Raw genomic sequence first — 22,875 nt, 5'->3', positions numbered from 1 at the left:
TTATTATTAGGTCATGGCGATTTGAGGGTAATTTTTGTGGAGAACAAAGGACCGTGAGTCCTTTACATTCTTAAATATCACGTTGGTAGCAAAATAAGTTTGACCACAATAAAATAATTATATTGATATGAAGGCTCCGCAATTTGCTTGCTTGAATGGTAGTCATTAAGTAGTAACAAAATCACATTATTCTTCTCGCGGGAAATATAATTGCCCGGAGAAACGCAACTAGTTCCTTTGTATAGGAGACGAAGACCGTTCTTCCTGGCTGCCGAGACAGGAGTTGTGTATTTTTCACAACGCTCCATTGTGTGTGTCGTCCCTATATCGTTTTTCATGTACAACTATTTCCGCATATTTGTATAGTAAACCAAAAATCCAAAACCATGTAAACCGTGTATAACGATGTACTATAAATTATCAGCAAAAGTGAATAATAATTATCGAGTTGCATTTGCTCTTCGCCTCTCATCTTCTATTTTCTTTCAAGCTTGTGCAAATTTCACATCGTAGCAGAGTTGTGCTACTGGAGCAAAAGTTTCGTGGTAGTCTATTTCAAGAATTTGAGTGTATGCTTTAGTTACAAGTCTGGCCTCACAGCGCCCTACCTCCACCTTGCTAGTGTACTTTATTTTGTAGGTCCAGCAACACCCTATAGGTTGATTGTTTTGTGGAAATCTCACTAGCTCCCATGTATTATTCTTCTCCAATGCATTTAGTTCCTCCTTTATTGCCTTGCACCATCGATCATCAACTTGGCTTGGTCATAGCTTTGAGGTTCTGTTTCTGCATAAACTTTGGAGAAAAAAAAAATTCTATGTTTGTCTGACATCCCTTGAATTCCATGCTGTCGTATATGGAAAGTATAGAACTCATTTAAGTGCCTGAATTGTGACATATGCGCCTCTACCTGCTTAGTACTCCTGGGAACATGTGATCCTATCACAGAGAATGCACCATTTCTTTTCGAATTTATTAAAAGGCTTCAGTCTCGTTCCCCTTCCTACAGATACAATGCTTGTAACCATCCGGTCACCTACATGACCCCTCTCCAATTCTGGTTGGATCATTCTTGCAGTTGACACCTCTGTCTCCCTTTCAGTAGCTGGATCAACAACGCCTATTAATACCCTGTTCAAGCAACCATGACAGCTGCAAAGATCTTCAGGTGCAACCTTCCCTAAAAGCTTGGGCTATATTGATGCAACAGTACTAACAGGGATGCGACTCTCTGTCTTTTTCTCTACCCACAAGCAGGTTTTAGAAAAAAAAAGATAACTAATTGTAGCATCTTTAGAGAGTTCAGTCTGCCCCATTGGAACGAGCATAGTTCTATGCTACGATAAGATGGACTCTGACAAGCTGTTGATTTACCCATCTTCTCCAACCTTGCTGCTCCATTCCTGCCCTCAATGAAACAGACTCCCCTAGTTTTTGCTGGATGTACTAACTCAGCAATCCTATGAACTGCCATAGTCGCAAGGCATCTAACTGCAGTTCCCTGTATGCCTACAAGGAGTAGTGCACCAATTCACTTTGCTTGTTCTTGCTCATCTAATAGTCGACCCACCACGCTTTTTTTGAACTCACTTGTAGACACTCTACACTGTGAATGGAAAGGCAATCACAATTTCACCTCCTTCCAAGAAAAAAGACTCCGCATGTTTTTCATCTGCAACTCTCACTATTAATTTGCCAACATCAAGAGATGCTTCCGTAGGACTCCCACTCATTAGGCCGCCTGCAGCCTTGCACCACCTTAACATTGGCACATATATATCAATTCCATAAACACTGGTTAGTTGGTCGGATACAAGTGACCTTTCTAAACCCCATAGTGTGAACATCCTCCTTTGCCTTCTCGACAATTAACAAAGCATTCATCAACCCATGCACAAACCTATCCATGCCTGATAGCCATAGGGAGTTTCTATAAGCAGCGACACTTCTATTATAATCCTTAGCGTCCCTCAGGTGGCTCGTTTCGCATTGAGGGTGTGGTTGGAGAAGGCGCCTCCCTCTTTTAACGATAAACAGAACCAGCCATAACGAGTGTGTAAAGTTGGACATGAAAGCTATGGCCCTGTATTTCAAGTACTACATGATGGCATTTACCCTTGCATTTGAGGGTACTGTCGTCCCCTACCACCACATTGAAGACGTCTCCACCCTGCACCGCAACAAGCAGGCAGATTTTTCGTAAATGAAGTTTTGCGTTGATCCGGTGTCGATCAAAACACTGACCCTTCAGTCGCTCTTCAATCCTCATCGATTGGGGAACCTCATCCCCTATGAGCGCATGCAGTGAAATCTCTGGTGGCGTCTCCTCTGCCTGGGCTCTGGCGTCTTTGACAGTGGGAGATTCTTCTTTGTCGTCCGGAGGATCCTCCCCTTCCTCGAACAAATACATATGTAGTCGTCGGCAGTTATGCCCTGGCGCCCATGGTGATCACAGTGAAAACAGATGCCTTGGTGTCGTTTTTCCCTTATTTCTTCGGGGGTTAGGTGTCTCACAGTCTGCCGAGGTAGGTTGCCTGTCTTGGCTACTGGTACTACAAAAGAGGAAGTTCCTGTCTTCATCGGTCCTTGTTGGAAGATTCTAGCATCTTGACAGGTTCTTGCCAGAGGTGTGCAAACGACGATACTTCTCTTCTACTGTGAAGGCTGTCTCGAAGCCTTCTGACAACGTCTGGGGTTTCGTTGCCTGTACTTCGATTCTTAGTTCATCCTTGAGACCTCCAACAAATGCCCCAATAAGGGCCTCTAGGGTCCAGCCACGTCGTAAGTCCTTCAAACTGTTCCTAATACTCTACCACCGTGCCATTTTGCCTAATCCTCGAGAGTTCCACATTGTAGTCGAGGTAGGCTGCGGGCCCAAATCGTGAGGTGATCTCTAACGAGAGTTTCCCGTTTGCCCTGATGAGCGAGTAGCCAATGATACCAACGAATTGCCGCTCCTTCGAAGAAACGGCCGCCTGATTCACCCTCCGTTCTCCCTCGATCCCTTGGCATTCAAAGTATTGTTGCAAGCAAAAAAACCTGACGGGGTCATCTCCGGTGAACCTTGGAAACTCCATCTTTGAATCCTGAATCAGAGTCGCCATGGTTTGCTGCTCAGTGATAGCGTCTCTAGGCGTGCTTCTAGTCCATCCAGGCGTTGGTCCATCAAGTGCATCTGTCCTTCCAATCCTCCTATCGCCGCTTCCATTTGGTTCTGGTGGTGCTCCACCGCTGCCATCGCTTCCCGTGCAGAGATCCTCTCCGCCATGCTGCTGAGCTCCGATACCATGATAGCTCTCAATAGCTATCGACCCTTGCGCTCTAGTTTGTCTAACACACACACACAGATAAGTGTGAAGTCCAGCTTCAAATCCTTTCCATTAACTCTTAGGGTTTTAATTCCCCTAGAGAGATTTATATACAACTCTTAGGGTTTTAATTCCCCTAGAGAGATTTATATACATGCGTATCAAGCGAGTGGATGGGGCTTATTACAAGGCCTAACTGCTGACCCGACCCGTGAACTCCTGTGAGTGCTGAAATAGAACAAAACAGAAAACTTAAAACAGTGAACGTAAGATAGTGTTAGTTCAACGCCTAACACACACCACTTCGCCTAGGCTGCGTAGCCATTGGATTCCTAGTACCAAATCGGCTCCCGCCATGGCCAAGGTGAATAGTTCAAGTGAACACTTGTCTTTGCATTTCAGTGTGCTCCCGCCTCCCACCACATTGAACGTTGGCTGCTGCTCGATTGTGCAACTCAAGGCCTTAGCTGCCTTAGATTGTCCACCAGCATGCTGACTCTGCGCCCTCTCAAGGATCCTTCAACTAGCATTAACTGGGGCACTTCGTCTCCCATTAGACCGTAGAGAGAAATTTTCGGTGGTAAGCTGGCTGAAGACTCCCCCAACATTCCTCTAGGGCAGCGGCTTGTTGCTCATCTTCTTCATCCACAAAGTACATGTGCAGTTTTATTCTTCATCCACAAAGTACATGTGCATTTTTATATGTGCTCTGGATCCCTCTACGTCTTTGTCTTTAATCTGCTTAGGTGTGAGACGCCTAATCACTTGTCGAGATGTTGGATGCTGTTTTGCTTCATTCACTTGTGGAGGTACATTCTCTACACGTGAGCAAGGCTCTTGTTGCTCGATCGATATCCCACAGCCTCTTGTTTCTGTTGAGACACCTTTGTTCTCTTCCACCATTCGTACTATCTCAAAACAATGTGGAAGTATGTGGGATCTGGCCTGCACCTCAATCCTTATTTCCTCCTTTAGGCCACCTAGGAATGCTCCCACAAGTGCCTTTGACCATGTTACTAAACACTGCTTGATTGTGGACAGTTCGACGTTGTAGTTAAGAATCGCCAAAGGTCCAAAACGAGATTTCATGTTATCGACTAGCCCATCCCATCCTGGTTTGCCATGCTATGCTGCATCACCAGCACCTGATAGCAGATCCATTGAAGTGGATGGCGGTGTGGCCAGTGTGGCCCACCCTCTGCGTCGGTTCCTCTATTTCCACCAACGAAACTTAGAAACTTAGAACCGGGCACATCGCCTGACAGAGGTAGAGGTGGAGGGAAAGAAGGAGGGGGTCGAGGACGACAAGACTCCAGCTTGTCGTCTCTGTTCTTTCGGTGCTAGGCAGCCCCAATCATGACTCAACTGAAGCATATCCTTGATCATCGTCACTAAGGCGTGTGGATCAACCATGAATGCATGCATTTGAGCTTTTGCCTCCTGGTTCTGGTTTTCGACTGCGTCATCGATTCCCCCATACGCTCCCTGTGCGCCTCCACCGCCGCCATGACATCCTTCGAGGTCACCTTAAAACTAATTTTTTTTAGGCAAAATCTCATTTTTCTTCCAAAATGCTATTTCAAAAGTGTTTGGTTGACACCAAAACTGAGTTTTGCCAAAAATGAGATAAACCCTGCTCAAAAGGGAGTGAATAACTTGGCAGTTGGCATCCACAAGTTGTTATGGTCTTACTACTAAACACGACCCGATTCTTGAAACCGAGATGCCTCTTAAGACTTGGTTCTTGAAAACGAGACGCCTCCCACAATCCGGTTCTTGGTACCGAGATCCCCCCTCACAACCCGGTTCTTGAAATCGAGACCACCCCTCCCCTCAAACCCGGTTCTTGAACAGAGACGCCTCCTACAACCCAAGTTCATGTAACCGATATGTCCCCTACAACCAGTTCATGAAACCGATATGCTTCTCACAACCCGTTTCTTGAACCGAGACGTCTCCCGCAACCCGCTTCTTGAAACCGAGACGTCCCAACAACTCGGTTCTTGAAACAGAGATGCACCCACAACCTGGTTTATGACAAAATTTTGCAGAAAAAAAGACAACGAAAAAAAAGCACAAGAAGATAAAAGAAAATCATTTTTCAGCATGTAATCTTGGCTGATAAGTATTCTTAAGTAACCATGTGTAAGTCAAAGGAAATTACTCAAAACATGCTGAAGTTTGGCATGACCTCCATGATGGATGTTTGAGATGTCGAGGCTGCTGCCACAATTAGATTTTGTGAATATGGATGGTAGCAGTGGCCCCAGTTTTATTGAGGAAGACATCCATATATATATATAAATACATATAGAACAGAAAAAGAAAACATAGGAAAAAATGATAAACAAGTAAACAACATAGAAAATATATATCAAACAAGTAAAAAACATAGAAAATATATAACAACGGCTCTTGCAGCATTCTGTTCCTTTAAGCATATCGACAGAATACATATCAATCACAAAGTCGTCTGCTGCATATATTGCAAAGTTGCAAAGGAGTGAGGAAAATCATCTACCAAACAACTGAGCAGCCCTCTAGACATTCAAATATGAACTACGGAACTGGAATCTAAGTGCTAAATGCAGAATTGGAACGTGTCAGTTACAGAAAATAATGTAGGAACATTCATGAAGCAAAAAAAGAGAGGAAAAAACCAGTTCAAATTGAACAAGAAAAAGGGCACGCACAATTATCTAAAAAAAATATGGTTTGTAAAAGAGAAAGGACAGACAATATAATTTTCGAAGAAGAAAAAGAAGAATAGTTGATGCAGGTCATATAAAAAGAGTAGATGATTCTAAACCTGCCACCGGAAGTGAATGGATAGACTACGTGGCAGCTCAACATAAGCAAGACAATGTAAAATGGCATGCCTAACCATTCACTTTAGTGAAACCTAAAACCTATATGTCCCATGCCACATGCTATCAACTGTATCAACAGAAGCATGCTTCAAGAATCTTAACCTCCTTTAGACCTGTTACGAGAGAGAGAGAGAGAGAGAGGCGGCAAAAAGTAAAAAAAGTTGCATTACGTGACCCTAATCTCTATTAAGAGATTAGGGTTAGGGAAAATTACAAGAGAAGTCCACTAAAAATAACAAAACATTTAAAGAGATCCTCCCTAACTTCCTAATATTTCAGAAAACTCCTTTTTGTATCTTTAACACTCCCCCTCAAGCTGGAGCATATATCTCAATCATGCTCAGCTTGTTACAACATCTCAGGAAATCGCCTATGGGAAGAGCTTTAGTGAGAATATCTGCTGCCTGATCTTCTGAGGAGACATAAATAGTGCTAACAATTCCTCCTTGAACTAAGTCCCGAATATAGTGGCAATCCACTTCAATGTGTTTAGTCCTCTCATGGAAGACAGGATTGTTAGCGATATATGTAGCTGCCTTGTTGTTACAATACATCTTCATTGGGAGATTCACTGAGACATCCAACTCCACAAGTAGTGATCGAACCCATGACATTTCAGCCACAGTTTGAGCCATAGCCCTATATTCCGACTCAGCACTAGAACGAGCCACAACATTCTGCTTCTTGCTCCTCCAGGAAATAAGATTACTGCCCACAAAGACACAAAAACCGGTAGTAGACTTCCTATCATCTACAGATCCAGCATAATCAGCATCACTATACGCCTCGATGTCAACACATTCTCATTTCTTGAACCATAGCCCCTTTCCCGGGGCTGATTTCAAGTATCTTACAATCATTAGAGCTGCATCCCAGTGAACTTTTTGAGGTTTTTCCATGAATTGGCTCAACTTATTCACAACAAAGCTAATGTCGGGACGAGTGACAGTCAAATATAACAGTTTCCCTATCAGAGATCTGTAAGATATAGAGTCAAACGGCTCTGAGTCATCATCATGTATATGAATGCGAGGATTCATGGGAAGTGTTGCAGGTTTAGCCCCCAATAGACCCGTTTCCTGTAGAAGATCAAGAGCATATTTCCTTTGAGACACTACAACTCCTTTATTACTACGAGCCACCTCAATACCAAGAAAATAACGAAGTTGTCCAAGGTCTTTCGTAACAAAGTGTTGCTGTAAAAACTCCTTTGTTTGAGCTATCTCTTGATCATTTTTCCCTGTAAGAACAATATCATCCACGTAGATAACACTTCAGTAAGCTTTTGGAACCATACACGGGGACTCTATTTGAGTCCATAAATAGCATTCTTTAACTTGCATACCTTGGAACACTCCCCTTGTCGCTCAAAACCAGGTGGTTGCTGCATATAAACAATTTCAGAAAGGTCTCCATACAGAAAGGCATTTTTGACATCCAATTGAAAAAGAAGCCACTCTCGTTGGACAGCAAGAGAGATAATCAAGCGAATAGTGCCCAACCGGGCCACAGGCGAAAAGGTCTCAAAGAAGTCAACACCATAAGTCTGAGTATACCCTTTTGCGACAAGACGGGCCTTGAACCTTTCAACTGACCCATCAGAATGATACTTGATGGTGAATACCCATCGTGAGCCAACCACATCACAGCGTGTTGGGGGGTCTACCAAATCCCAAGTCTCCCGAGAAAGAAGAGCATCCATTTCCTCCTGCATAGCTTGTCGCCAACGTGGATCTAACAGGGCGAGAACGGGATAACATGACTAGATAAAGCTTGATCAAACTGTACTAAGTGTGTACTCAGATGAGCAGTAGAGACAGAATTAGATATAGGATGTAAGGTACACTGTCGCTTGCCCTTGCGAATAGCAATAGGGAGATCTGCTGCAGAATAGTCATCACTTAAACCTGAGTCAGTCTTATCAGTAGAGCTTACCTCTTGAGACGATGCTGGTGGACGGTTGAGAGAGGGACCTAGACGACGAGTGTAAACCAACGGAGGCTCAAGAAAACGTTCAGTTGAGATGATGGAAATGACTCAAGTGACACTGGTGGAATAGGAAGAGGTATAGGTGCATGAATCTCAGATGAAGAGAGACTTGACGGAGGGAAATAAGGACGAGACTCAAAGAAGGTAACATCCGCACTGATAATGTCTTTCTTGGTCAAGGGATCAAAGCATTTGTATCCCTTTTGATTAGCTGAATAGCCAATAAAGATACATTTGATGGTTTGGGCAGCAAGTTTGCTTTTGTTCGGGCCTAGGATATGTGCAAAGCAAGTGCATCCAAAAACTTTGGGAGGTAAATGAAATAATGAACGCCCTGGATATAGAATTTGAATTGGAATACGGTCTTGAATGGAGGAAGAGGGTAATCTATTAATGAGGTAACACGCAGTAAGGATAGCATCACCCCAAAAATAGGCAGACATGTGAGAATGTAACATGAGGGTACGAGCTACGTTTAGGAGTTGCCGATGTTTGCGTTCGGCTACACCATTCTGTTGGGACGTATGTGGACAAGTATATTGAGGTCGAATTCCATGGTCGGCATAAAACTGAAGTAGAATGGAAGACTTGAATTCAAGAGCATTATCAGTGCGAATATTTTTGACAATGAATCCAAACTGAGTTTTTATTTCCTTGATAAATTTTTGAAGAATACATATGACTTCAGATCTTTCCCTTAACAAGAAAACCCAACTGACTCTAGTAAAATCATCAACTAGAACAAGATAATATCGAAAACATGATCGAAAAGGAACCCGACTAGGACCCCATACATCCACATGAATGAGATCAAAAGGACTCTGACTCGATGGACTCTGACTCGAAGGAAAGCTGCTCCGTGTATGCTTGCCCAACTGGCAGGCATCACATAAGAAGGACTCTGATGCAGGAATGTCTGGAAACATGCGACGAAGTTTTGGTACGGAAGGATGACCCAATCTGAGATGCCATTGGAAGGGAGAAGGCTTGGAAGGGACTGAAGATGCAGCAACATCAACTGGGATTGACAAAAAATAAAGGCCCTCACGCTCATGGCCGCCACCAATCATCTTCCCAATTGGTAAGTCCTGAAAAGAACAAGAGTCAGATTCAAAAATGACTTTACATTGTAAGTCGATAGCTAGCTGCTTCACAGATATCAAATTAACAGGAAACTGAGGTGCATATAACACGTGTAATAGTGCCTAAATGTGGAAGATAAATATCACCGCTACCCAAAACAGGGGACAACTTGCCATCAACCAGCTTAACATACTGTGGTGTAGAAAATCTGACAAATGATGAAAAATTTTGTGGTTAATTACAACAATGTCTAGAAGCGCCCGAGTCTATCATCCATGTCATACCTGGATCAGCAGTAGGAGCACCAACAGAGAATGCTGAATCTACAACAGCAGCATTGGTAGATGTAGAGGCAGATGTAGAGCCAGACCTCTGAGCAAGAACATGATCATATTCATCCTTACTTAGGTTAAGAGAATATGACATAGATATAGAAGAATCAGTAGAAGACTCAACCATAGATATTGTTGCCTTTGAATGAGTTGCCTGAATGAGTTGCCTGGGATGAAGAAGGACCTCTGCTTGTGGTGATTCTACCTCCACCACGTCCAGAGGAAACATTAGACCTGAGGTGAGGATGTTTGTCCCAACAACGGTCATCTAGATGACCAATTTTGCCACAATAAGAGCACTGAAATCTGCCACGTCCAGCACCACGGCCTGTACCACGCCCCCTAGTGCCTCCAAAAGAACTAGGGCCCGTCCTCCTGATATCACAAGTGCAGAGACTGGTATGTCATGCGTAGTCTGAGAAAGAGTGGCTGCAAAGCGACTCAGCCTATTATACGTGTCTGCTAAATCTGGAAGTTCACTGCCTGTTAGAATTTGAGACTTTGCCACAGAGTATTCTGAAGATAGGCCAGATAAAAACTTCGCCACCATACCAGTCTCAACGTGTGATGCATAACAATGCTGGCAAGGTGGGCGAAGAGCCTTTAACCGTTCATATGCAGCAGTCAAAGTAGCAAAATATTGAGATAGGTCCTGATCCCCTTGTCAAATGTTGCATAACTCCTCTTCTAGTTGTAGGATCTTGATTACATTAGTGGCATGCGAGTATGTCTTTCTCAAGAAAGACCACATATCCTTGGCCTTGGTATAATATGCAATAGTTGGGGCTATATGAGACTCCACACTATTCATAATCCAAGACATAACAATATAATTATCTTCATCCCACGCAACATATATTCCTTTTTTCTCAATAGGTTCATCCTCCTCAAGAATATATTTCTTCCTATGACCAGCCACCGACATTATGAATACCCTAGACCATATTTCATAATTTGAGCCATTAAGTTTCATCGTGGTTCCATAAGAGAATGAATTCCTAGCCATCTTGTAGTCAGTAGACCCTTCAAATTTACTATTTTCAGCCATAGTAAATAAAGAAGACCAGATTGACGCAAACGTTTAAAGAAAGAGGGCTAGGAAATTACTGTCACTTCAGATCTGGTTCAACCGATGACAAAAACAAGAATGAACTCCCAACGACTGAAGACTGTTGCTCCCAACGACTGAAGACTGCTGCCACTTATAACAGCAGCTAGTTCTCATAAAACTTCCTGTCCACGTGTCAAAGAAATCCACGAAATCAAACAAAAACTTGTACTAAGGATCAACAACAGTCCTCACGCAGCCTTTCTTTACTGAATTTGTATCCACGATCTATAGAAAAAATCTGATCATATTCAAAAACCTGAATTTATAAGCAGCACAGAGACTCCACAAAGCATCCACAACACCTCACGCAGCTTGACTTTACCGAAACTGTATTTACGATCATCACAAACCACAACGTCACACGTCACGCTGCATCCACAATAGTCTCTTCATACGACCAATATGAGGATCTGATCACGCCTTCCACATAGGCGTGATCAGGTCCTCCTTTTCACGGCACGCCCAACCCCTATTCCCTCACTGTCTCCTTATTGGGTGATAAGAGGGAATAAGGAGTAGCGGTGACAAGGGAGAGGACGAAAGAAAAAAAAGGAACGAACTCACTTGGCTGTTCGACGGAAAGATTGTCGTCGGAGAAGATGGTGATCGCCGGAGAAGGTCACCGGAAAGCGCACTCTGCCGTCGACGCCCACACCCGCTCTGATACCATGTTACGAGAGAGAGAGAGAGGCGGCAAAAAGAAAAAAAAGTTGCATTACGTGACCCTAATCTCTATTAAGAGATTAGGGTTAGGGAAAATTACAAGAGAAGTCCACTAAAAATAACAAAACATTTAAAGAGATCCTCCCTAACTTCCTAATATTTCAGAAAACCCCTTTTGTATCTTTAACAAGACCAAGAACCAAGTCAAGTCAAAATAAACATCAAATACAAATTACTTGACTCATCATGCTTCTACGTTAGTCTCTACCAAGACTAACAAAAAACTTCACAATTCTCTCTCTCCCTCTCTCTCTCAATAGAAATAAATAACTATACATACATATATATATATATATATATATATATATATATATATATATATATATATATATATATATATATATATATATATAATGCACATACAACACATCCAACATATCAATTTGACTTCTATTCAAAAGGCTGCCTCGTATATATCGCCACTCGCCACTGTTTACCTAAAGAATGATCCACAAATCTAGAAACAATTTGCAACATGGTCCCATAACCCACCAAAGTTCAAAAATTTCCAAAATTTTGTGGATTTCATATGCGCACAGTAATGGCCTCGTTTTTCAACATTCAAGTGAACAACCAAAGAAGTACATTGAGAGGACCTAGCATAACAAGGCAGAAGAGGCATTCTACTGATCTGTTGTGAAAGTAAATCAGCAAAAAGGGAACTAAATACAGTGTTTAAAATGGATGTGCCAGTTCGTTGAGATCTGCTTGTTCACACTACTAGCAGTCCTAGTTTCATAGACTTTTAGAGTGCAAAGTGCAAACTGCAGCCATGGTCAGAATTTGGTTTTGTACCAATTGTTGGGTGAGCAATGTTGCTTGGTTCTCCAATTTCAAGTGACGGTTGTATCAAAGGTGCCAAAGGCCCCTGCATACCTTGATGGTCATATGTAGGCAGGTGGGGTGAGGACTTCGTCTGATTACTCCAGCAGCTGCCGCCCACTCCTAAGAAGTACATTGAGAGGACCTAGCATAACAAGGAAGAAGAGGCATTCTACTGATCTGTTGTGAAAGTAAATCAGCAAAAAGGGAACTAAATACAGTGTTTAAAATGGATGTGCCAGTTCGTTGAGATCTGCTTGTTCACACTACTAGCAGTCCTAGTTTCAAAGACTTTTAGAGTGCAAAGTGCAAACTGCAGCCATGGTCAGAATTTGGTTTTGTACCAATTGTTGGGTGAGCAATGTTGCTTGGTTCTCCAATTTCAAGTGACGGTTGTATCAAAGGTTCCAAAGACCCCTGCATACCTTGATGGTCATATGTAGGCAGGTGGGGTGAGGACTTCGTCTGATTACTCCAGCAGCTGCCGCCCACTCCTATTAACCTTCAAGCAAGGTGAAGCCCCCAACGTCTGCATTTAGAAGGATTGACACTTCCGCTTGGCAGCCTTTTTGGCTATCAGAAGCAGCTTCGCATCTGCACATCTTCTTTGTGCTAGAATCACACTGATGAGCTATGATAGCCAAGCTTGTGCCAGAAAGAAAGATGAGCCCCTTTTAACTACAAATGTGAAAATATACTTAAATATGGCCAAACTATAACTAATAAATCAAAGGGCATCTGACATTATGCTGAGCGCGCTTTCAACAATATGCATATGTTTCCTTTCAGCAATTCCATTTTGCTGAGGTGTATGTGGACATGAGATTTGTCTAGTGATCCCATTATCTAGCAGGTACTCAGTAAATTCATTAGAAATAAATTCACCACCACCATCACATTGAAAATGCACAATATTACTGGAATATTTATTTCGAACCAAGACATGAAATTGAGTAAACAAGCGGAAAACTTCAGATTTGTGTTTCATGAAATGGATCCAAGTATAGCGGGAATATGAATCAATAAAAATGACATAGTATCTACTCCCAGAAGAAGAAGGAATTGGAGCAGGCCCCCAAACATCGGAATATATAGTATCAAAAACCTTTGAAGTTCTTTTATTGATTAACTGAAAGGGAAGGGCATGGCTCTTACAGATATGACAACTCGAGCACATGCGATGCTGGACTCATTAACTGAATTCAGACTAGACTTATCTAAAAGCCCGTCTGCAACAAGACTTCGAACAAAAGATTGACTACAATGAGCTAATCGACCATGCCAAATGGATGGCTTATTATACTCTGCGACATTGACTTCACTATGACTTGGAAGACATGAATTGAGATGTGAGGTGTTGACAACTTTGGAGCTTCTTCAAGGACATACATATTTCCTTTGCGAGTGCCCTCAACGAATGTCTTCTTGGTTCGAGCATCCTTGACATAAACAGCGGCGTGAATTCAACAGAAGAGTGAGTATCATCTATAAGTTTGGACACTGAGATAATATTCTTCTTGACACTTGGAACGACAAGGACATTCTTTAACGGAATGGAAGAAGAGCCCATAGATATTTGTGCATTTCCAACGTGTGATATTGTGTGATGACATCTCCCGTGACAACTGAACCTTGATCTAAATAAGGGAAAACACTAGAGAGATTACTTGTGTCACCAGTAACATGGGCTGCTGCTCCAGAGTCCACATACCACTCTCCTTGCTCATTTTGCTTCAAGTGGAGCTTAGATAAGGCTGTCATGAGAAGTTGCTGCACGTCTGCTGAAACATTTGATGTCGGATTTGAGCCAAATGATGATGAAACTGACCCTGCGAATGCCTTGTTTTCACGCCTGACTTGATTATGTTTGTTCTGAGGAATGTGCCAACATTCTGATTTTACATGCCCTTTCTTGTTGCAATAGAAGCAAGTTGGAACCCTTCTAGATGTGGCAGAAGTAGCATTCATGCCTGGTGGTGTCGGAAGAATCCCTCTTCCCATTCCTGTCTGAGAAGTCCAAGGACGAGTGCGATTCCCTTGCAGTGCATGCGTCCCTGTGATCAATACATTGTGGCTGTTGCAAGGGATTAAATTCTGCCGCTGAACACGACTAGCTTCGTGTTGAAATAGCTTAGCTTTCAGATCTTCAAAAGATGGAAGGATGGGCAGGACTTCCAAAGTTGTGCAAAAAATGTCAAACTCTGTTCCCAGGCCACTCAAGGCTTGTTGCACCTTGTCCTTATCACTGACGGGATGTCCAATGGCTACAAGCTGATCACTTACATTTTTTATTTCATTCAAGTATTCCAAAACTGTACGTGTCCCACGCTTTATATCCTGAAATTGCCTCCTTAATTGCAGAAATCGTATACTTGAGAATATGTTGTGGCAAGGGTAGTCCACAACTCCAGGGCTGTCAAATCATTATCAATGCTTCCTAATACCTCATCTGACAAGGTAGAAGTAATATACGCAACAAGGGACTGATCGTTGTAAATCAAGCCCAAATTAGGCAAATACTTCAAGAATATCACTCTTGAATCTCCCACTAACTCAACAAGGCAATATACAAGAGTCCTCTAACAAGATGATAAAGAAAATATATATTGATCTTCAGCCATACAAGGCAAATACTACAAGATGTAGCTTAACAAGCCATAACCTAAAAGGGGACAACAATCCCTTATTTATAATACAAGGGAAGAAGAGGGGATGAGGGAAAATGGCTGTTGGGCCATGTTGGGCCATTTCCAACGGCTAGAATTCTAGCCGTTGGAGAGAGGCCCAACAGCTAGTTCACCTCTTAAATAAAGAAAAGGTGTAAAAGAAATAGAAAAATACATAAAAGAAAATGAAAAATTACAAGAATGACCTAGGTACCCTAAAATATACACATATCTATATATGTAAGACATATATTAGTACACTAATATATGTAATGTACACACACACACACATATATATATATATATATATATATATATATATATATATATATATATATATATATATACATTCTAACATCCCCCTCAAACTTACGGTGTGATAACCGAAAGTTTGCCAATGAGAAATTGAAACCTGGCAGCAGCAAGAGCTTTAGTAAAGAAATCTCTTAATTGATATTCAGAGGGAACATATGAGAGATCTATGTCTTTCTGAAAGAACTCTTCACGAACATAATGACAGTCCATCTCTATATGTTTAGTTCTTTCATGAAATGTGTGATTGCTAGCAATATAAATTGTACTTTTGTTGTCGCAACAAAGCTTGACAGGATTCATGATATGAATTCCCATGTCCTTCAATAAGCTTTTGAGCCACACTATCTCCATTGTTGTAGTTGTCATCGCACGATACTCAGCTTCTGTTGATGATAGTGATACCTTATTTTGTTTCTTGCATCGCCAGGAGATGAAAAAATCACCTAAAAACACACAAAAACCAGTGGTGGAGTGCCTATTGTTGGGATCTCCACCCCAATCAGCATCTGTATAAGCAACTAATTCTAATATAGAAGAGGAAGACAAAAATAGTCCTTTGTTGATAGTGTTTTTCATATAACGGACAATCCGCATTGCCGCTCCCATGTGCATTGAGGTGGGTCTTTGTTGAAATTGGCTTATCACATGCACAGCATGAGCAATGTATGTCAAGTCTGGTGATGAAGAGATAAGAGAGAGCGCCAACTATTTGCCGAAAAGGAGTGGGATTCTCCAATATCTCTCCATCATCAATTTTCATTTTTACTCCCAGTGCTTCTGAAGTATCCACCACTTTGTCATCTGAGTCTGTCAACTAATTCACTAATTCACTGGCAAACTTCATTTGAGAAAGAAGACAACCTTGTTTGCTATAAGCAACTTCAATTCCAAGAAAATAAGTTAGTCTTCCCAAATCAGTCATCTGAAAGCATTTGTTAAGAAAATGTTTTACCTCTACAATCCCTTCATCATCACTCCCAGTAATAACCATATCATCAACATACAATAATAAAACAATTACACCTACGGAGGTGGTTTTTACGAACATGGCAGTGTCAGAGTAGCAAGATTGAAAACCTTGATTAAACATACACTACTAAACTTGTCAAACCAGGCCTTGTGAGCTTGTTTTAAACCATAAAGGGCTTTCTTAAGACGTAAAACTTTGTTTTGAGCTAGATCAGAACCAGGAGGAGCACTTATGAAAACTTCTTCCTGTACATATCAGTTCATTTGTACATATGACAAAAAATGCCCAAACTCATAACATTGATGCCTAACAAAAATAAGACATCAATAAAACCAAAACAAGACGCGTCGGCACTACAATTGACCCAAAACCTCCCCACTAGGACGTGAGTGAAGCCATCTGCTCAACCTGCTGTCCCGGGTCCGCCAAAACCTGAAAAAGGAAACAACTGAACGCTCAGAAATAACGCATCGTTCTCATTCACACTTCATTCGTACTCACATCATTCACATACATTTCATTTCTATGCTTTCATTTTCATTAACTTCAGTGAATTAACAGTTCCTGTGGGTGCAAACACAGACACGTGTACACCGCGGGCGGCATACAGCCGAGAGACAACCCCCGTGGTGGCCCAGAACAGTATGGATCCATTCATTAGCTGCAGCGGTAAAGCACTCATCCATGGATGTGTGAATTCCAAGGAGAGATACTCAGCCTCCACACGAGGGCTACACATAACAACAACAGTTTTGTCTATCTGTCTCAACAATATGAGTACAACTACCCTCTGTTCAATCATTTGCATCATTGCCCGCGGTAATATGTATTTAACAAACACAACATTCACATTCATTATCACAATAATCACATCTTTGAAAAACTTAGCCAAACCACAAAGAGTAATCTCGATGGCTCGTAGTTGTCCTATGCAGTTATCATTTTAGGATGCTTTCTAATGCACAATTGGGGTTGAGGAGACACTCGACTAAATACCCCACCTCATCTGTCCTAAACAGTTATCAATTCTAGCATGCACATGCAAATTCCTGATATTTCAAAACAGACTTATAATAGCTTTTCAAAACACATCATATCAGATATCAAACCATTTGCATGCATACACACATTCATTCACCAAATAATCAATCAATCAATCACATCACAATCATAGGATCACATGATCCTAGGAACACACATTCACATATTTCCCCAGGCAGGGATTTGCCTGGAATGCCGCCATACCTGTGGCGCACTCACAAAACTCTTCAGAATGCCTCGAGCTTCGAATCTAGTAGCTCAAGGTCGACGGGACGTGCTCGGTGTACCTGCAGACAAGGAAGAAGGTAAGATCTCTACTAATTAGCTTATCAATCCAAACCAAGCTAAAACAAAATCATTGAGGCACATATCATCGGCTCAAGAGGGTGTCGACGGGTAGTGTCGACCTACAAGCTATGTCACATGGGTACGGGTACGGGTGCTGGTACGAGTACGAGAAAACGGGTACGAGTACGGCGTTTTCGTAAATCATGGTACAGGTACGGTATATTTTTTATGCGATAATATTAGTTTTTTAATTTAAAAATTATAAATTTTGAGAAAAACAAAAAAATGATATCATGACATCGTTAAGACAAGCATATTGATATAATCTCAAGGAAAACATACCATCTGGAATATTATCCCTACATACCATATTGATATAATCTCAAAACATAAATAAAATTATCCTTACGTACCATCTCATAAAGAAAACATAAAATTATCCCTACATACCATATCAAATGTTTCTTTGATAGTTCCTGCATATAATCTCATAAAAAAGAAACATAAAAAAACTGAGATCTCAAATTAATATATTTCACTGTAAATTTTGTTCCTCTTCCACATCTGCAAAGTCCTCCTTATCCACCTGTACCTCTTGTAGTGCACATGGTTCATTTAACTCCGAATTAAGATGGTTTAGATCCTCGTCTCCTTCGAAGTTAAATTCCTCACCATTCACATCCCAATTTTTATTGCTTCCTTCCCTATAAAACGATAAGAATTAAGAATATAATTATGTAGTAATCAACAACATAGATACAAAAAAATTACATAGACTAATCAACAACATAGATAGAAAAAAGTTAAAGATAGAAAAAAGTTAAATACCTGTATTCATTATTGTTTCATGAAAGTAACCGAAGGTTTGAATGCACATAGACTAAATCTTCTGCACGCTTGCTTGTAGGTTTGTTTATCTTAATGTTGTGAATATGTGAATAGGTGCTCTACATCAAGCAGGAACTCATTGTTCCTTTTTAGAATGGTAAAACAGTTCAAGCAATAAAAATAATAATTTGGGGAATCATAAATGTATGTATGCTTGGGTATTTATAATGTATGTACGCTTATTGGTTAAATTGGGCATTCTAAGGCATGTAGATAGTCCAATGTCACAAAAATTGGGCATTCTAAGGCATGTAGATAGTCCTATGTCACAAGCATTCTTTACTAGGCAGTCTTCTATAATACAACAAAAAATAAAAAAGTCATGTTGGAAGTGCAAGTGAACATAAAATCTACTATTCTCAAAATAAATCCATGCTACTGATCGTCATATAGTAAACCACTCACCTTCTATTCACAGGCCGTCCTACAATCTGTCACCTGGTCGATGGATTTCTTTGCGGGTTCCAACCATCAATAGATTGCATCAAATAGGCAATGTGCATCCCAAAGACCAGCGAGTCTCCCTTGTCGCAAGGGAAATGCAATGAAAGGACTGTTCTAGTGAAAAGGAGAGGGGACGACGAAGGTAATGCACAGTGACCATGTGAAAAGTTGCTCTTTAAACTGACAGGCTACTTTTGTCGCAAGGGAGATGCAATGAAAGGACTGTCCTAGTGAAAAGGGGAGGAGAAGTCGAAGGTAATGCACAGTGACCATGAGAAAAGTTGCTCCTCAAACTGACTCGGCCTGGCAAATGAATATAAACAAAATTGAAGAGCAATCATGTTATTTGCCTGCTCCCTCATTGGCCTTGGCAGTTTCATCGGCAAGGGCGTAGCCAATTGTAGGGTCAAAGGTGCTGGAGGTGTAACTCTAGACATGGGATGCCATCCAAGCCTTGGGAAACATCGCTTTTGCATACTGTAGCTGATTGAAACCAAAATACATGTAAGCTACAAGTATGCCTGCTGATTTTTCTTCTTCATTGCAGGAAAGAAGTCACAAAATAATAATCTGTTATTGTGGAGATGCCACCTACAAGCAAAAAGGTTTAGGCTTTAGTTGGAGTCTGCACTTGTTGATACTACTTGGACTGGAGATAAGAAAACCGAATTCTGGCTAGAGACAACTCTAATGAAATTTAAGCAGCATTCTTGTGTCGCTATCAGGAACCTGATAAAAATCTGGCAAAACCATAACATGATAACGAATAAGCAAAATAAGCAAAACAACAGAAGGACAAGCACATACCGATAAAAATTTGCAGCTGCTGATTGAGGGCTCTTTATAGCTCAATAACCTAATTTGTGCCTGAATTTCTATTATTAGCGGGCAGAGACACTTGTTTTCCTTGTGAATCTAGAAGGAAACATTGTAGGATTGTTATATATAGACCCAGTTAATTAGGTAGAGGTGGATGATCAACTTGACTCTCCACCCTGACGCTCTCGAGCCACAACAGATTATTTCCAAGCTTCTTGGTAGCAGCCTCTAGCTCCACCCTTAACAGCAAAAGAACTCACACACACATCAAACAATGCCCTAATCCCCAATTAGGGTAGTCCTTCTCAAAGGGTTATTTGAGTCAAAGACTGGATAGATACATTGACCCACAACGCAGGACTTATTTATAACGCCAACACCGGGTCTATAAGGCAGCTATGGTCCAAGATCCCGCAACTAACAATTACTTCCCACTTTGAAATACACCTTCTCCTCAAGGCATGAAGAAAAATTTGGTGATTGCGACAGGCCTTCCTGCACTTGGACACCTCATTGCCATGCCTTGAATCAAAATCTGTATGGATCATATAGTGATTACTATCCAAGGACCTGATAACACTATTCTGATGTATATGCCTTGCATGCTGAGATATGCTATCGGACTTAGATAGCTGTTGGTCAGCTACAGAATGCATGCGTTTCCAAAGAAATAGCAGTTGTAGGACCACCTTTGAATTTTCTGCCAGACTGACCTCATGTAGAAGATGCACCTGATCCGTTTCTAATTTTTCTCCGTATAATTGTCCTTTGTATTTGATCAAAAAGTGATTACAGTCAAGCCCAACAAGCATCATTATAAAAAGAATCATTAGTACAAATTTCTTCTGTTCTTTTACTGTCTAACTTTCCCAATAAAATATATACTAACCTACCCATGAAGAGATCCACGGATGGATATGCTAAGGAGACATCCCATCTCAAGAGCACCCTTGAATTATTGGTATGGTTGTATTTGGGAGGCTGCCTTTATAATAGTGAACTGCACAAAGCCCTTTTCCCTAGTGAAAGCAAAGACACTACCCCTTGGATGGCCATATACCAGTAACGTCTGTTCCACCGTAGCTTCCATGCACTGAGCTCATGCTCCCACACCCGATATGAACTTTATAGAAATGAGTGCCATGAAGTGGCTAATAGTTTTATGTGATACTGATGGCAGGAATTCAAGTATGTTCCTTAGATTCAACTCTTAGAGTAGACTAATTACCCTTGCCATGTTATTAAATGAATAATTATAACTTATTCATTGCTTCATTTCATGTTAATTTGGCTTCTTTCTTAATAGTACAAGTAATGAGGTCATGCCACAACTTTTTATGTTCAAATGACAAGTTCACCTTTTTTTTTTCAAAAACAAAAGTTGATGAAACCGAGGATGATTCACAGAGTTGGCCTGCCAAGTCGACTCCCAAGTCACTGGGTTTAAGACATTGATCTCATGTGACAAATTTGAGACTACAGAAACATATATAAATGGGCATTATCAGATAAAAAAAGACCATATAAAAATCACTTACACTACAACCACCAAGAGGATCACCCTGCGCAGCATCAAATCCAGCAGATATAATGGTAAAATCAGGGGCGAATTGCAAAGCTGCAAAACCATGACCAAAACACATATTCAATATGAATGGACATTTGAAAATTCATCACCAGGACAAGGTTTATGCAAGGTAAGTGACATAAAAAGAAAAATATAACTGGAAAATATTCTCCAGTCCGAACCAATAGCTTTACCTCACAATTCAGCAACAATATATGAGGCTCCACAAATGTTACCTTTAATTAGCATTTATAGTCTAAATGTGTCCATGATCATGTACCAGCGATCTCCAACTAAGTTCCTTCTAACAAGCTTGTTCTGATTCAATCTTTATTACCAAAGACACCAGCCAACCGTGTGCATCTTAACTCCCCTGCACCTCTTTTGCATTTCTTTGTAAGCCGACCACTTACAAGGAAAGCTTAAAACTTAGTCATAGAAGCGTGCTTGCAATTATGTAGTTTATTATCATTTATCATGCACTATTTTCTCCACCTCAACTATATAGCAAAAGTTTACAAATTATATTTTCACAAAATCCATTATTTTATTAGCATTTCAAAAGGGTGTGTGTGTGTGTGTATATATATATATAGAAGAAAAATTGAATGGTGACTCCGGCTATCTAGAGTCACCCAGCTCACTCATAAGGGTCATCCAATTTATCACGATGGACGGTTCAAAGAAAAAGAAGGAGAAAAAAGGTGATGGACATATCATTTGTCAAATATATTTTTATGAAATATAAAATATATTACTGTGTTCTTTCTCATTTGACCCCAAGAGAGTTAAGCTTGTGGGCTAGCGTAGGCCCTTTAACCAAGCCAGCCGTCAGCAGATCTATTATGATATCCTGCGGGAGGATTTCACTAAATTCATTATAGAGAGGAAACTAATATTCCTTATCAAAAGAGAAAAACGTTTGCACATTCATTAACTTGAGCATCGGCTGTTCCAAATACAATGATAAACTGGTATTCCCAATTGGATTCTGCTGCATCCATTGTTCACAACACCCAGATTTCAGAAATTCCTGCTGTGACACCAAAATTCCTAAGGCCCCAATTGATGCGCAGGAAAATTCCTGTTCAGCGACGGAAAATTTTCTTATTTGTAGGGATTTACCGCCCACCGTTAAACACAAACATTTTTCCCCTGCTCGACAGGTTGGACTTGGAAAAGTTTCACCTGAGAAAAAGTCGGACCCCCAAGGATAATTTTTTTGCCCATTAGGGCTTTGATTAGATGTGCTCTCTCTCTCTCTTTGCGTCTCTTTTCTTCCTCGTCTATTCCTCTTCTAAGTACTCCACCAGTTTCCTCAATCGCTTACTCTAGCGACAGACAACTGCTCGTTTCCCCACGATCACTTCTTCTTCTTCCTCCTCTTCCACCTTCTTCACCTCTTTTGGTTCGTTATCTTCCCCTTTTCAGAATCTTCAAAATCATCAAAATCAACGGTCGCTTTCTCCGTCTGCTTCCTCTGTCTATTCCTTCTCCCATCCTTCTCCTTCTGATCCCTAAGCTTCTTGATGCTCCCCTCAACCTTGCCCTGCATCCTTCGCTGCTCCCATTATTCAAAATTTTGACATGTGTTTACAGCCACGGGGGACGATCTCCTTGACACCAAATCATTCGCAGC

At 41.1% G+C, this 22,875-nt stretch overlaps 2 protein-coding genes across 3 annotated transcripts in view; both read right to left on the bottom strand.

Annotated features, from left to right (window-relative positions):
- Positions 1–22,875, bottom strand: part of LOC116247602 (histone deacetylase 15) — a 41,237-nt gene that overhangs the window by 2,975 nt on the left and 15,387 nt on the right. Inside the window, exon 6 of the mRNA XM_050075905.1 lies at positions 21,208–21,287. Within this exon, the coding sequence (XP_049931862.1) occupies positions 21,208–21,287 (80 nt within the window). The remainder of the gene's footprint in view (positions 1–21,207; positions 21,288–22,875) is intronic.
- Positions 8,422–19,408, bottom strand: LOC126409744 (uncharacterized). 2 transcript variants are annotated; one of them, XR_007572375.1, is made up of 3 exons: positions 18,812–19,408; positions 17,435–18,222; positions 8,422–9,255 (listed from the first exon to the last, which is right to left on the bottom strand). XR_007572375.1 is itself a non-coding variant. In XM_050075810.1 (2 exons), exons 1-2 carry the CDS (start codon positions 9,848–9,850, stop codon positions 9,218–9,220), a joined length of 354 nt encoding a protein of 117 aa, XP_049931767.1. In that variant the 5' UTR covers positions 9,851–11,526; the 3' UTR covers positions 8,422–9,217. The 2 variants fall into 2 exon arrangements, 1 of the variants encoding a protein (XP_049931767.1); XM_050075810.1 differs by lacking the exons at positions 17,435–18,222; positions 18,812–19,408 and adding an exon at positions 9,535–11,526.

Source organism: Nymphaea colorata, chromosome 2 (assembly GCF_008831285.2).
Source record: "Nymphaea colorata isolate Beijing-Zhang1983 chromosome 2, ASM883128v2, whole genome shotgun sequence".
In the NCBI taxonomy this organism is placed as follows: Eukaryota; Viridiplantae; Streptophyta; class Magnoliopsida; order Nymphaeales; family Nymphaeaceae; genus Nymphaea; species Nymphaea colorata.
Note: the sequence above shows the minus strand (reverse complement) of the source record. Positions and strands in the feature narration are given on the sequence as shown.